General features: G+C 41.7%; 1 protein-coding gene across 1 annotated transcript in view; it reads right to left on the bottom strand.

Moving 5' to 3' along the window:
- LOC117563185 (E3 ubiquitin-protein ligase SMURF2) overlaps positions 1–15,447 on the bottom strand; it is a 142,728-nt gene extending 127,281 nt beyond the window's left edge. The window contains exon 1 of the mRNA XM_034241373.1: positions 15,050–15,447. Coding sequence (XP_034097264.1) covers positions 15,050–15,101 — 52 coding nt within the window. The 5' untranslated portion in view covers positions 15,102–15,447. The remainder of the gene's footprint in view (positions 1–15,049) is intronic.
- Positions 15,448–16,730: the final 1,283 nt, after the last annotated feature.

The raw sequence follows: 16,730 nt of genomic DNA, 5'->3' as shown, positions 1-16,730 counted from the left end.
GGGAGGGTAGACAAACAAAAAACAAAAACAAAGCCAAAACAAAACAGAAAAGCAGTCAGGAGGAAGTTGGTTGAGAGGGGGGGGGCTTATGGATACAGAGTGGAAGAGGTGGGTTTTGAGGTGGGACTGGAACAGGGTGAGGGACTCAGACTCACGGAGGTATTGGGGGAGGGAGTTTCAGAGCTTCGGGGCTGCCACAGAGAAGGCTCTGTCCATTAAAAGACACTAGAAGGATGACAATCACAACTTGAGGTGATTTAAGTTGCCCGAATGTCCAAAACACAAAGAGATGACTAAGAAAGCAACAAATCATTAAATGTAAGCTTGAATCTGACAGTGCTATGCCTCTTTAAATGTTGTTGCTGTGAAAATACAGAATTGGATATCAAAGCAGTTGCTACAGAAACTGCAGAGGACCACTAACCCTTCAAATGAAGCATGAAGTTATTTTGATCCCAATTCCTTCCTGCATGTCTTGCGTTGTTCATCCTCAGTTAATGGCGATTGGCGCCATGTGCAGGTGCATGCTATAAACGGCTTTTATTGCGTGATGCAAGTCGTGTTTCAATTAGATGACACGCGTTTAGTCTACAAGACATGAGTCATAATCACCCAAATATAGCTCGGCCTCAGAGGGCAGGTTGTCGAGTCGAGCCACTTTGTAAGACTTCAGATGAGGTTTTTATAACATGGGGATTAGACACAAGTTATCAAACCCTGAGGAATTCCACGAAGGCTGCAACAACTTTCATAACGATGGACCTTAAACATGCTGAATGCAACATATGATCATTACAACATTCTCTTGCACTATTTTATTTGTTTTATGTCCCATATATATTCATGTTGCATTGTTGGAGGAGCCTGTGACTTAAGTTTTTCATTGCCATATCTACACTGTAGTTACTGTGAACATGACAATAGAGCCTTGCATTTTGAACAAGCCAGAGTTTAATGTATTAATGCATCCAAAACACAACATTAATTCAGTTGTGAGACGCCAAAGGAAACCAAAGCATTCTTCCATTGTACTTCTCTAAAAGTACAATGGGAGCCAGAGCCTTTTCTTATCAAGCTCCACATTTGTGGAATCAGCTTCCAGTTTGTGTTCGGGCGGCAGACACCCTATCCGTTTTTAAGAGTGCGCTTAAGAGCTTCCTTTTTGATAAAGCTTATAGTTAGGGCTGATTAGATTCAGCCCCTAGTTTTGCTGATATAGGCTTAGTTTGTCGGGGGACATCTTACTTCTTCCTTCTCTCTGTCTATACCTGTGTACTCTCATGTTCCGATTAACCCAGCTTCCCCACATTTCTTTCTTTTTGGTGTCTATATACGCCGGGATCCGGAGTCATGGATGATCCTGCGTCCTGTGTCCTGCATCGCGAGCCCTGGATCTTGAGTCGTGGCTGTGGTCCTGGATCATAAGTCCTGGATGGATATCCTCGTGGATTCATCTTCCTATTATACACACATGCATTTCCAAACATTTGGACTACCTATGTTGCAAATGTATTATCTTTTCAATTTACACATGGCATCTATTGCACGTCTGTCCGTCCTGGGAGAGGGATCCCTCCTCTGTTGCTCTCCCTGAGGTTTCTCCCATGTTCCCTTTAAACTGTGGGTTTTCTCCGGAAGTTTTTCCTTGTACGATGTGAGGGTCTAAGGACAGAGGGTCTAAGGACAGAGGGTGTCGTATTGTCATATTGATATTTTGTACAAACTGTGAAGACCACTGAGACAAATGTAACATTTGTGATATTGGGCTATATAAGTAAACATTGATTGATTGATTGATTGATTCTAGCCTTAAGCTCTGGACCATATAGTACATTAAGTAATAAATATGGTGTTACATTTCTGAAAATGTCCCAACATGACTTGTCTACGTTAGCAGACATTTGAAGTTAGTTTCATATTGAACCCACCACTCTTATCAACCAGACAGCTACACATCTGAGACAACGGACACCTATGGGACTCTGAACATACTTAGGATTCCTTACTGCAAGAGTGTTGAAAACGCAGTGTTGAAATATCACATTTGTTTCCTCGGCTAGACTTTCTTTTTTCTGCGGTGGATTCCTGCGGGGTGTTTGTCCAACGTCGGCCCGAGTTGCCATTTGAAATGTGATCCGGTGTGAATATAAACATCTTTCTTCTGAGGACTGAAGGGGTTCAAACGTCAGGCCGAAAGCACGGACAGACGCCTGCAGTCAGCTGTTGGCATCTTGCGGCTTAACGCGGCTTCCCCCTTTCGCCTTGAGACTTGAGAGACCCCCATCTGCTTGAGGTTAGTCAGAGCTAATCGTATCAACCCGTGTCCATCCAGGTTTAAAGCACAGTCCGCACGTCCAAGAGTTATTCTCGGGTTACCCTTTCTCCAATCGGACAGCTGGGCAGGACTCTCTGACCACCAGAACTCCACCTCTGTTTCCAGGGGAAGTAAAACTATCGGTGAGGATATTTATCAGAGCTAATGAGAGTCTGTCCAAACTTGATTTGTGATCTCACCTGGGCACACTTCAGGGAGATGAGAATAATCACAGAAATACTAGAAAATGAAAGGGGTACAAGCTGCTCTAATTAACCATTCAAAAATGAGTGTTCCAATTCCATCCGACCAATCAGTAATCTGCATTGTTTTAACATCAACATAAACCCAGGACCCCAGGAAGTAAGTCAGGCGTTTGAAGCACATTTTTGGCCATACAAAATCTGTATCAGTAATGCGACGGCCCAAAAACACTTTTCCACTGACTTGAGTTTGAAAAAAGATGTCTGGAAATCAACGTTTAACTTGTTATTTTTAGGTAAATAGACTTCCCAGTATGAACATTCGAATAGCCCTTATTTAAATCATTAGTGCCTACAAATGTGCTAATGGCTGAATCTAGAAACCCAATGTGATGTAACGGTTTGGAAGCGGTTTTTAAGGATAACCCATTTGCCTTTATGTGTCCAATGAATGCGGAAGATCCAGGAAGATACGGTTATTTTTGTTCTTGAGTCGAGCCATTTCGGCATCATACAACGCTGAGCAACTTTCATTAAAACAAAGGGGGACCCGCCTCCAACGCTCTAATGTTTTCTCTTAATCCATCCATGCCATCACACAGTAATGGAACTAGAAAGTATCAGGTACTATCCAGAACTTTTCCCAATGGAAAAACAAACAAAAAAGCGAGTCGGGCCAAGCAATGTAAACGCGGCATTTCATTGACGAGTATCAAGATGATACATTTTTTTGCATTGAACTACTTCCACCTACGAACTGGTGTGATGGGAACCTCCAGACGGTTTTCTCTTTCCAACACAAGTGCCAGAGAAGTTGTGAATTAATGTGAGATAGTGTGGTTTTACTAGGGCAGCAGATGTAATGCTTTTATCACCATTGCAGTGTGAATTTCCACAATAAACCGGGGCGAAAGGGCTGCTCCGAGCCCGGTTGCATTCCTTTCAGGAACTAAAAAAGGTCTTGTGGTTTTGATTCATGACGATGTCTAGGAATTGCTATACTTTGTGAGAGGTATGACAAAGCCCATTTGGCCAATGAGGTTTACAAACTGTCAACAAGATGGGACCAAGAAATATAAAAATCTAGGTTTAGATCAACTGTGATATTCCATGTGACAACATCATAAACACACTGAAACTGTTTACCTAAAAAGTGTAGGATAATGACTTAGAATTGCACTTTGTCAAAAAAGTGTTCAAATCTATGCAACAACAACACTTTAAATCTATTATTTCCTCTCATACCACCATCAAAATGTCCAACACTTATTACATCTTGCATGTTTTCTTCACATCTTGCAACCCTCCACAGCTAAAATAACATCAATGTCAATGTGAATCACTAATGATCCTCACATGTCACTTTTTCCACAGCAGCAGCAGTAGCACAGACTTACTTTAAAGGCATCTGAAGTCAAGCTGGGGTTTAGCCTGACATTGGATATGCATTAGGCCGCCTCTGATACAGAAAAACACCCTCAAGTTGAGCTTCTAACTTCAAAGCGAGCTGTAGTTTGTGAAATAGGGAAGAATTAGAGGGTCTTGGAGAGGGCCAACATGGAGAAGAGCCTGAGGACAGGAATCGGTTTAGTCCTCAGTGGAGCTCCCCTCCCTCACACTCACTGATAATCCAGTTTCACCCATTAAGAACCACAGCCAGGTTACTGAGCGGGTCTTTGAAGAGGGTCTTTCCCAAACCACCCAGGAGGAAAGCACTACTCCGAGGCCAAAACACAAACTCTCGCTCTCTCTGCTCTCTTTCCCTGTGACAGAACTATTAGAGTCCAGTTTACAAATCCTGATTTAAAGTTAAAGAGCGGGGGAGTGATGACGTTTTTTTGTACAAAGGTCCGCAATCCAGCATCACAATGGCTCTATCAACGAAAAAGCAAAAGGATTTTTCCGTGGATAATGGCAGAAAATAATCTGTGTAAAACAAACGTTTATGATATTTACACGTTTAGTTCAGCAGGATAATCTCCACATATTAACACCACTATATGATTTCTGAAGTAAAAAGCTAACGCTAGGCTGTAAAGGAACTACAGCACGGTCACATGACTTCACGTCACCACCGCTAAGCTAAAGGAGGCTAATGTTGGGCTATAAAGGAACTACGTCACGGTCACATGACTTCACGTCACCACCGCTAAGCTAAAGGTGGCTAATGTTGGGCTATAAAGGAACTACAGCACGGTCACATGACTTCACGTCACCACCGCTAAGCAAAAGGTGGCTAATGTTGGGCGATAAAGGAACTACAGCACGGTCACATGACTTCACGTCACCACCGCTAAGCTAAAGGTGGCTAATGTTGGGCTATAAAGGAACTACAGCACGGTCACATGACTTCACGTCACCACCGCTAAGCTAAAGGTGGCTAATGTTGGGCTATAAAGGAACTACAGCACGGTCACATGACTTCACATCACCACCGCTAAGCTAAAGGTGGCTAATGTTGGGCTATAAAGGAACTACAGCACGGTCACATGACTTCACGTCACCACCGCTAAGCAAAAGGTGGCTAATGTTGGGCGATAAAGGAACTACAGCACGGTCACATGACTTCACGTCACCACCGCTAAGCTAAAGGTGGCTAATGTTGGGCTATAAAGGAACTACAGCACGGTCACATGACTTCACGTCACCACCGCTAAGCTAAAGGTGGCTAATGTTGGGCTATAAAGGAACTACAGCACGGTCACATGACTTCACGTCACCACCGCTAAGCTAAAGGTGGCTAATGTTGGGCTATAAAGGAACTACAGCACGGTCACATGACTTCACGTCACCACCGCTAAGCAAAAGGTGGCTAATGTTGGGCGATAAAGGAACTACAGCACGGTCACATGACTTCACGTCACCACCGCTAAGCTAAAGGTGGCTAATGTTGGGCTATAAAGGAACTACAGCACGGTCACATGACTTCACGTCACCACCGCTAAGCTAAAGGTGGCTAATGTTGGGCTATAAAGGAACTACAGCACGGTCACATGACTTCACGTCACCACCGCTAAGCTAAAGGTGGCTAATGTTGGGCTATAAAGGAACTACAGCACGGTCACATGACTGTATAATATGATTTGTTGGCTGAGATACGTCTGCAGCAGCACAATACTTCACACAAAATTGTATTTTAACATATTTAGCCTTTAACAAATGTGCTTCCTGCGATTTGAATATTGCACTTCTCCATGCTGCAATTTTGTTTAAATGTCTTTGCAGCCCCAGCGTGTATACAGGAAAATAATATCCGTTATAAATGCTAGGAAGCCACCACTCTGAAGTGTTGATGCTCCACTCAGCATGAAGAGCAAATCTCTCCAAACCACAGATGCAGCCCACTCATTTCTCTCTGAGTTTCTACCCCCGTTAAAACACAACTAATGTCCTGCTGAGTCAAAGCAGTTCATCACTTTATTAGGGAAGATGTAATTGGATTACAGACCGTCTTAGTTCACTTTAAAGCAGATGTGTATCTCTGTAGTTGGCGTCAAACTGAGGATTTCTTTACTAAATTATTTAAAGGGCTGTATGAACATCTTTAGGTTAAAGAACATGTATAGAGAAAGAATAATTAGACAGTATGAAGATGATGGTAGATTGTAGTGTTGACTTGTGATTGTGTTTCAAGTATTGGTTTAAGCAGCTGTGATTGAAAGCCTATCTATTTTAAGGTAAGGGGTTGAATAAGACTTTCTCCTTTCCATCATGGGCTACAAAAAACAGCTTAAAGTGTACATGTTTTATAATAATTGCCATGAGTGGAGTAAATACTTTAATAATAATAATATAAAACTAAAAGGAGGGAAGTACTGCTCCCCACCTGTCAGACGTGACGTTTGGACAAGTGCTCGGGGTCTGGAGATCACTTCCTCCCCCTTTTTCTTTCTCTACATCTGGTCTCCTCCGGGCCGTTGCTGGCGGCTGAGTTTAGAGCGACCGCAGAAGCCTTTGTCCTCACTGAAGAGCAGCTGAACCAACAGGAATCCAGCCAGTCAGCCAGTCAGTGCATTAATTGACGGAACAATTTAAAATGATGGGAGGCTCTCAGCGGGGGGAAGGAAAATGTTTACAAATGATGTGCAATAATTGCTCGTTATACGTCCTCGCTTTGATTCCTCGACACCACATGTTTCCCGCTCTGCTCTGTTGTGTTTGTTTTCTTTCATGCAAAATGTGGAAATGTTTCCTAAAGAGAAGTCCATGATGGCTAGAGGTGGGAAGTAGTGGAGAACAAATACTTCGTTACTGTACTTAAGTACATTTTCTCTGGTATCAGTACTTTACTCCACTACTTATTTTTCGGACTACTTTCTACTTCTTACACTTTGAACTCAAATACCTGTACTTTCTACTTCTTACATGTTGAACTCAAATACCTGTACTTTCTACTTCTTACATGTTGAACCCAAATACCTGTACTTTCTACTTCTTACATGTTGAACTCAAATACCTGTACTTTCTACTTTTTACATGCAGAACCCAAATACCTGTACTTTCTACTTCCTACATGTTGAACTCAAATACCTGTACTTTCTACTTTTTACATGTTGAACTCAAATACCTGAACTTTCTACTTTTTACATGCAGAACCCAAATACCTGTACTTTCTACTTCTCACATGTTGAACTCAAATACTTGTACTTTCTACTTCTTACATGTTGAACTCAAATACCTGTACTTTCTACTTCTTACATGTTGAACACAAATACCTGTACTTTCTACTTCTTACATGTTGAACACAAATACCTGTACTTTCTACTTCTCACATGTTGAACACAAATACCTGTACTTTCTACTTCTTACATGTTGAACTCAAATACTTGTACTTTCTACTTCTTACATGTTGAACCCAAATACCTGTACTTTCTACTTCTTACATGTTGAACACAAATACCTGTACTTTCTACTTTTTACATGCAGAACCCAAATACCTGTACTTTCTACTTCCTACATGTTGAACTCAAATACTTGTACTTTCTACTTCTTACATGTTGAACACAAATACCTGTACTTTCTACTTCTTACATGTTGAACTCAAATACCTGTACTTTCTACTTCTTACATGTTGAACACAAATACCTGTACTTTCTACTTCTTACATGTTGAACACAAATACCTGTACTTTCTACTTCTCACATGTTGAACACAAATACCTGTACTTTCTACTTCTTACATGTTGAACTCAAATACCTGTACTTTCTACTTCTTACATGTTGAACCCAAATACCTGTACTTTCTACTTCTTACATGTTGAACACAAATACCTGTACTTTCTACTTTTTACATGCAGAACCCAAATACCTGTACTTTCTACTTCCTACATGTTGAACTCAAATACTTGTACTTTCTACTTCTTACATGTTGAACACAAATACCTGTACTTTCTACTTCTTACATGTTGAACTCAAATACCTGTACTTTCTACTTCTTACATGTTGAACTCAAATACCTGTACTTTCTACTTCTCACATGTTGAACTCAAATACCTGTACTTTCTACTTCTCTCATTTTCCAAACAGCTGGTTCCTTTAGTCTGAATGTGTGTTTGGTGCGTGATCATTATTCTTTAGAGTCATTGCGTGCCTATTGATTTGAACACGATCCGTGTATCCATCATTTCCTGGTCTTCTCTAAAGAAGAGGGACCAATGGAAACGTTGTCATGTTGCCGTTGTTCAGCATGGAAACATTCATTAGCTAACAATGACATTATTGTTCTATTAATATAAAGGGAGGTCAGGTACTCTTTAAAGCAGCTGCTAGTTATGGGTACTTTTTACTGAAGTACATTTCAAAGCCCATACTTCTGTACTTCTACTTGAGTAAAGGATGTGTGTACTGTTGCCATCTCTGGTGATGATTCAGTAGAGCCCACATGCAGCTCATCACTGCGTATTTACCATGTTTCCTGTCTGAACACCCAGATGAAGCCAAATCACTTCCATACTCAGACAGAGACCACATGAATGCAGCGAGATCCAGCTCAGACCACATTAGAACGGTTTGATCATCAGGTCCCGTCCTCCATCTGTAACCAGCTGTGGAAGAGGGGGGGGGTTCTCCTCCAATTATCCAACATCCAAAGACCCCCCCCATCTGTAGACTACACTCAGACCAAGCTGCATTGAAAAGAGAGACCTAAGCCTTTCACTGGAAGCCACACACAGAGGCCAGTGTGAACCCCAGGGTCTTTGTTGCATCTTCCAAATAATTTATACTCTAAAGCAGCATCTGTGTCCATTCAACTGCCAGTCAACCTGCAGGGGGGGGGAGGAACCAATGGAGCGAGAGGCGTGGGGAGTAACGGATTACATCTAATAGGATAACGTAATTAGGATACAATAAAAGGCACCAGTATTGCCTTACAGAGACCACAGGTACATTTCCAAAAAACTGGGATTTGGAGCTGGATTGCAATGTTTCAATACATTTTTAAATAAAGGATGATATGGTACAAACTCCAAAGTCTTCCAGTTCATTATTATGGCTTCTAGCTCAAAGAATGCTTTCATTGGTCGGAGATTTCTCCGTTTTTTTTCAAAGAGTCTTTGATCCGTTTCCATATGTTTTTCTTAATGTCTGAAAAGGGGTTCTTTCATAGCCACACAAACCACACGGATGGCTCCAAACGATGTTCTTCACAAGAAAAAAGTCAATGATCATAACTTGCATTGAATTAGGGTTGTTTTTATTCAGATATTAAGCAGCTGTGGTCTTCACAGGTCAATTCTGGTGCAATTTCTGACCAGTCTGTCATTATCCATTTGTATTTTTGTTTATTGCCTGACTGTAGTCAAAAATATTCAACATCTTTTACTCAAAAATGTGGTTTAACTTTGTGTGAATTTGATATAGTGACCAACGTTACCTTCAAGTAGAAGCTGCTACTTCCAGCTGCGAACATACTGTCACTATCCAAGAGTCCTGATGTAATTTAAAGAAGCCTTCACAGGTAAACGCTTTGTAAATGATCATGTTTTGTTGTCCAATATTTGAAACAGGTATGCATACTGCCTACATGTTCTTTTTGGTTTTCATTCATTCTTTGTGTTTGTGTTAAATACAGTCGGCTGACACCTCGTTTATTAAGCAAAAATACTTGAATTCATGCACTAAACTAAAACAGCATGAGTTTTTGGGATGGCATTTGATATTGCTGTAATCCAGAAGTAATGGAGAGTATTTAGGATACTTTTATAGGTTACTGATTACATGTAATTTATTTATAATTAGCTATAGTAATGGAATTAAGTTCAGCTTGTGTTAACCACAGACCTTATTTCAGGCTAACGACCAAAAAAACATCCTTTAAAAAGGTCCCATGATATGGCCATTTCTACTGATCATAATTCCATTGTTGAGGTCTACTAAAATAAATGTATATTGTGCAATCACAGTGTCCCGCTCCTCGCAGCAGCGAGCCTCGCAACGTCCCGCCGAGTGTGTGTGTGTGAGGAAGTCCGCAGATTGGGCCAAATCCAAACGTAACGGCTCCGCGGACGTTACGTCACTATACCCGAAATACGCCACTATACCCAAGAAGTAAACAAATGGAAAAAGAGAAATGTCCAACGAGGCGTTCTGGGGCAGCACAGACAGGTCTTCTCTGTGTTAGAGTTTTACTCCCTACAGGGTGTACTTTGAGGGTTTGTGACTCTGCAGACCGTGCACATGCAGAACAACCTTCATAACACAAGGGGACGGGTAAGAACCAGAAAAGCATGACATGGGACCTTTAAAAGTAACCCTCCCAACCCTGTTGATAAAGCATTATAGTGCCCACCTCTACTACTTGGAGATACTTGCAGTGACTTTAAATCCTGTAGCTGATTATCCGCAAATAAGTGTCAGGGTGCACAGACAGAAACAGAACGGGTGAGGGCAGAGGGAGGGTGGGAGTGAAATATTCTTTGGTGAGAGGGAGACGAGGCTTACAGTCGGAAAGAACAGGACTGACTCCGAGAGGAAGAGGTGGGAATACGAATGGAGAATTGTAGGGAATCCCACAGAGAGAGATCTCTTCGCTGTCTGCAGCGCGCCAAAGAATTCAGATGAGCAAACCATATGCCTCAAAAGGTCACGTGTAAACTCGTAGCAAAGACGAGGCTATAAATGTCGAGAATCTGCATCGGGCCAGGAAATCAATCACACATCAGTTCGTTTATTATTCTGTTGCAAGTCTTTCGGGGCGGAAAATTGATTCAAAGGAGCTTAGCCTTCTTCTTTGTGACGGACAGCTCTTGACTCAGACGGGCGGCAGGGGTGCGTTCCACTTTCTGCAAACTCTCAATCACATTAGAGTGAACTTTTGGCTGCGTGTCATCAATTTTCAGAATCAGAATTTCAAGAGTTTCGTTTATTGCCTGGTACCATTACACATTCACGGGATTTTCATTGGTGTAAAATGGTACAAACAAACTATTTAGCTTTTAAAAAGAAGACAAGCATTTAAACCATAAAATAAATATATACAAGAGACAACAAATGTACACATTGATTATATGACGATATATGACAACAGCAGGGTATTATAGTTTAAAGTGAACACATGGAAAGCGGTGCAAATCATGACGGGGTTTTGTCCAAACCAAGTAACCAAAATGCAGATTTTACCCGTAAAATGTTAAAGTGATGCCAGAAAACTATATTTCTGTTCGTCAAAAACTGTATAATTACTCCAGAAATATGAGAATCAAACCGAGCGTCAGACGGCAAAGACAGCTTTGTTTTTACGGAGCTGTGACGTCACGTTGTTGTTTACGTCCACGGAGACATCTTGTATACGGGGGACATGTCTCGAGATAATAGATATATCTTATATACAAGACCAGCTCCACACAGTATTGCATTTTATTTTTTAAAACCTGCATGAGCTGTGTCTGCACTACAGAATTTAATAGTGATCAGACAAACAATGAGCCGTGGCGTGATGATGTAATTTATGATCACCCCGTGTTTGTATGTCACATAATTTAGGAGTGTCTAATGGAAACCTGTCCCGTTGTTGTCGAGGGGTAATTCTCACCCTGAGTGTTAGTTTTAGCAGCTTGCTTGCCATATCTTTCCAGTTTTATAGCTGGCAAACATGTGCAACATCTGGTTCAAATGGACAGTGGGGGGGGGGGGGAGGTTGTCAGCAAGTAGAGACGCCTTCAGCACAAACAGCTACAGGCCTGTTGAATGTCATCATTCACAACCTGCCAGGAAACAAACTCATCTGCAGCTATGTGTCAAAAATCAACCCGACTACAAATGACTACATGCAAGGTCTCGAAAGAGTGGTGACACATTTTTTTAGAACATTTCGGAAGTTAGCATCGCAAGTGGTCCCTCGACAGAAAGCCAATTGGAATTTCTATTGGATTTTGGAGAGAATAAGATATATGACTTCATGTCACCACCGCTAAGCTAAAGGCGGCTAATGTTGGGCTATAAAGGAACTACAGCACGGTCACATGACTTCACGTCACCACCGCTAAGCTAAAGGCGGCTAATGTTGGGCTATAAAGGAACTACAGCACGGTCACATGACTTCACGTCACCACCGCTAAGCTAAAGGCGGCTAATGTTGGGCTATAAAGGAACTACAGCACGGTCACATGACTTCACGTCACCACCGCTAAGCTAAAGGCGGCTAATGTTGGGCTATAAAGGAACTACAGCACGGTCACATGACTTCACGTCACCACCGCTAAGCTAAAGGCGGCTAATGTTGGGCTATAAAGGAACTACAGCACGGTCACATGACTTCACGTCACCACCGCTAAGCTAAAGGCGGCTAATGTTGGGCGTCTTTTTTAGAAACTTGTTAGCAACCGGCATTTTTATGATAGACACATCGAACACTTGTAGGCTACGGTATTTGCGGACGTATTTTATGTTGTAAAACAAAACGTTAAAATATGTTCAGCTAGGGTTAATACAGAACCTTTTTCAGGCTAACAACTTTAAAAAAAAACATCCTAAAAACAATTGACTTCCAATCAAGGAAAGTGCGAAAATGTTAACTAATTTCCAGGACTCATTCCTGCACCACTCTACACCTTCTGTGTCCATTACTTCCGTCGCAGCAGCTACACAGCTGTGCAGCGCTCAACAAAGAAACACATCATGACAGTGTGTAGTGAAGCATCTCTGGTAAAAGTGAGTACTTCTTCGTAGAGCTGCAGCTTTAGGACCGGAGCTGATCATGTGGACAACATCACATAATTCGAAATATGCCCCGAGGAGTGATTGCTATCGGTGCTGGAAAACAAAAATCCACTGACAAATATACAGAGGGAATCATGCAGAAAATAAGTATTTCAGGGGGATATTAAATCGGGAAGGGCGTAACGTGTCACTCGAACTGACGACCATCCAATTCCTAAGCTAATTCCCAACAGACTGATCTGCTGCCATCCCTGTACGACATGTCATGTATTTACAAATGTAAGAACGCTGGGTTTGACATTTTTGTATACAACTCTCCACATCTTGCATTGAACCTTGAATGACTTCTGACAGCTAGCTCAGTCTGATTTACTTGGCTTTTTTTGCACGTCCAGCTCATTTTATCCCTCTTATTAAGATCGCTCCTTGTTTCCAAAAAACAGCACCAGCTCAAATATTTAATTTGAAAGCCTGCCATGGAATCTGACTCAGGTCAGACGCTGGACGGACATCAGACAGGGCGGGCTCTCGTCTCCCAGTCAAAACAGAGAGCTCTCATGTAAACCGTTTCTGCTGTTTGTGTTGAGAAGGCACACATTAAAACAGCTGAGGAGGAAGAACAGAGCTGCGAAAGTATGAAGTGTTCACAGGAACAGAACTGCTTTATAAATGGATTATACTGCAGGAACACAATTTATGGTGACCTGTTTTACCCACAAAGGAGGCAGATGTCTGTCTGTCTGCCTGTCTGCCTGTCTGTCTGTCTGTCTGTCTGTCTGTCTGTCTGTCTGTCTGTCTGTCTGTCTGTCTGTCTGTCTGTCTGTCTGCCTGTCTGTCTGCCTGTCTGTCTGACTGTCTGTTTGCCTGTCTGTCTGTCTGTCTGCCTGTCTGTCTGTCTGTCTGTCTGTCTGTCTGTCTGTCTGTCTGTCTGTCTGTCTGTCTGTCTGTCTGTCTGTCTGTCTGTCTGTCTGTCTGTCTGCCTGTCTGCCTGCCTGTCTGCCTGTATGTCTGTCTGTCTGTCTGTCTGTCTGTCTGCCTGCCTGCCTGCCTGCCTGCCTGTCTGTCTGTCTGTCTGTCTGCCTGCCTGTCTGTCTGTCTGTCTGTCTGTCTGTCTGTCTGTCTGCCTGCCTGTCTGTCTGTCTGCCTGTCTGTCTGTCTGTCTGTCTGTCTGTCTGTCTGTCTGTCTGTCTGTCTGTCTGTCTGTCTGTCTGCCTGCCTGCCTGCCTGTCTGTCTGTCTGTCTGTCTGTCTGTCTGTCTGTATTCATTAACAGTGGTGGAAAGTAACTAAGTACATTTACTCAAAGTAATGTACTATTTGAAGAACTTGTTACTCTACTCTACTTGAGTATTCCCATGTTATGCTTCTTTATCCTTTACTCCACTACATTTATCAAACAGCTTTTAGTGACTTTAAATTCAGAATTAAAATAACATGTGATGAACTTTGAGCAAAATGCATCTGTAATAATTCAACTTAAACAGACAATTATATTACAAAAAGTTCTTAAGATCAATTACCTGTGCATTTAAAACGTTGTTTGTGTGAAACACAACTTATGGTGACCTGTTTTAATCACAAAGGATGCAGCTTTCTGTGTGTGTGTGTGTGTGTGTGTGTGTGTGTGTGTGTGTGTGTGTGTGTGTGTGTGTGTGTGTGTGTGTGTGTGTGTGTGTGTGTGTGTGTGTGTGTGTGTGTATTCCGTTATATGACAAAGCTCTCTGTTCAGATCCAGACTCTCTGACCTGTGGAGCCTGGCATCATAAAGGCTTGATTATGGCTAGCTGGCATGCTAGGCTAATGTCTGCTAGCCAACTTTATATGAGCCTGTCTGTGGGCAGAATAGTGTTATAGTTGGATAACACTGACATTGCATAAATGTATCTGTAAGCAAAATAAAAATGTAAGATATCAGGCCAAATGTTGGTTTATTCAAGTGTAAGCACACTCTTAATGGGCAGAGTAGCACAACATATGGATCAGACTAGGGAACAGTAATATCCACATTTAGCTTCATCTAGGGGTCTAGTCAATTTTCAGATAAAGGTCAACACTGTAAAAACAAATAATTTATAAAATGTGTTGAAGCTGTTTACAAAATCGTAGAAAGAACCGGCGTTTAGCCAATTCCATATAGCCTATGGGATCTGGTCCCATCCAGCAAATAGACGGAGCCCACCTAGCCCCGTCCATCTGCTGGATGTAGTAGACAGAGCCCCCTTGCTTGGGAAACTCTCCCCGTCCAGCACCCGTCTATTTGCTGGGTGTAATAGCCTGAGCCCCCTATCCAGTGTATTATCCACACACTAGCCAGACGGGCTTCGTCTATTTGCTGGATGCGACCAGTTCCCATGGGGATTTAAACAGCGTTGCTACCTGTTAGTCGCAGCTTCACAGGGCCATTCCGCCGGACTCCTTGGTTAGACATGTCCTCTTGGTTCCAGCCTTCACTTCACGTAATACAAAAAAAATTAACTGTAAAAAATAAAAATTATAATATCAAGGTTTATCAACCTCTCAGCCAGTTTTAGACAATAATGGAGTCAAGGCATTGTGGCCCGGATGCGAACTGAACTGCCATGGCGAGCGCTCACAAATGCAAAAATAAAATAAAAGAGAAAGCTGCAAAATGCATGTATAAAAAATGATTTTCCCCCGGAGGAAAGTGGAGAGAAGCTGCTGGGGAAATGCCGGGTTTGTCTTCACATCTTCGGATCAGCCTCTGCCTCGGACTGGTCCTCCTCCGGAGTGGATCCTCTGCTCTGACCGGTGACGACAACACTCTTTGGGGGAGTGATTTCACGTTTCCCCAACATGTTACCAGAGGAGGAACAAGTACTCAGGTCTAGTACTATGAAGTACCAGAGTGTAGGAATACTCTGTTACAGTAAAAGTCCTGCATTCAAAATGTTATTCAAGTAAAAGTAGAAAATAATTAGCATCAAAATATATCAAAAGTAAAAGTAGTCGTTGTGCAGATTGGTCCATTTCAGAATAATATGATATGTTTTATAATGATTGATCATGAAAGTGTTCTCAAAGCTGGTGAAGGTGCAGCTAGTTTGAATGACTTTGTATACTGCAGGGTAGCTGGTGGATTTACTCCAGGTGGAACTAAAGTCTGATTTAACACTTGGTATTTCACATAATTCATCCAGATCTGTAAAGTAACTAAAGGTGTTAAATACATGAGTAAAAGTACACGATTTACCTCTGAACTGTAGTGGAAGTTGCATAAAATGGAAATACTGAAGTTAAGTGCAGTACTTGAGTAAATGTACGTAGTTACTTTTCACCTTTGCAGATCTTTAAAGTAATGATTCCACACTGTAAAAATACTCCATTACAAGTGAAAGTACTGCATTGAGAATACACACGTTTTTAGTTATGACCAGGAAATGCTTGCCACAATTGGCTGCAACAATGTAAATGTTCCCTTTGTGGGACTAAAGTAATTCTGATTATCTTTTATATATATTGTACTTATTAAATATACCATTATTTGTAAACTGCATTTACTCCAGGTGATCATGTCAGCTGATGTCTTCTGTATTTCATTGTTTTATAGTCGTATATTTCAACATGGAAAATATTCAAAACAACTTTTTGGAGCTAGCTTTATCTTAGAAAGATGTAATGACGGATTCCTGCCTCTGGAGAGCAGGTCTTATATTTTCAAAGGAAAACAGCGAGCGCTTAAGTCTGTCGAGGAGCATTTCAAATATTTAATAAATAAACCCTGAGCGAGGTAAACTTAATTTTGTTGTAATGTTAAATCAGGGTATATGCAGGAATCCTGAAGTCAAAGGTAATGCCTTTTAAGACCCTTTCCATACATTTGAAGACCTCATCGCCACTTTACTTCGAGTTTTAACCGGTTACCTTGGCGACACACTTTACCTCACATTGACTATATACAGTATTGATTGTCCTTCCTCCTTATCTTCCAACCATTTGGACGCAAACTTGCATTTCCCCATAACGATGTTTAACAACCGGCGTAAACAGAAATGTCCTGTTCAGATGACGTCAAACCCAACGGGATGCCATAAATAAA

This window comes from Gymnodraco acuticeps, unplaced genomic scaffold, assembly GCF_902827175.1.
Source record: "Gymnodraco acuticeps unplaced genomic scaffold, fGymAcu1.1, whole genome shotgun sequence".
Classification (NCBI taxonomy): Eukaryota; Metazoa; Chordata; class Actinopteri; order Perciformes; family Bathydraconidae; genus Gymnodraco; species Gymnodraco acuticeps.
The sequence above is the reverse complement of the archived record's forward strand: the minus strand, read 5'-3'. Positions and strand labels throughout refer to the sequence as shown.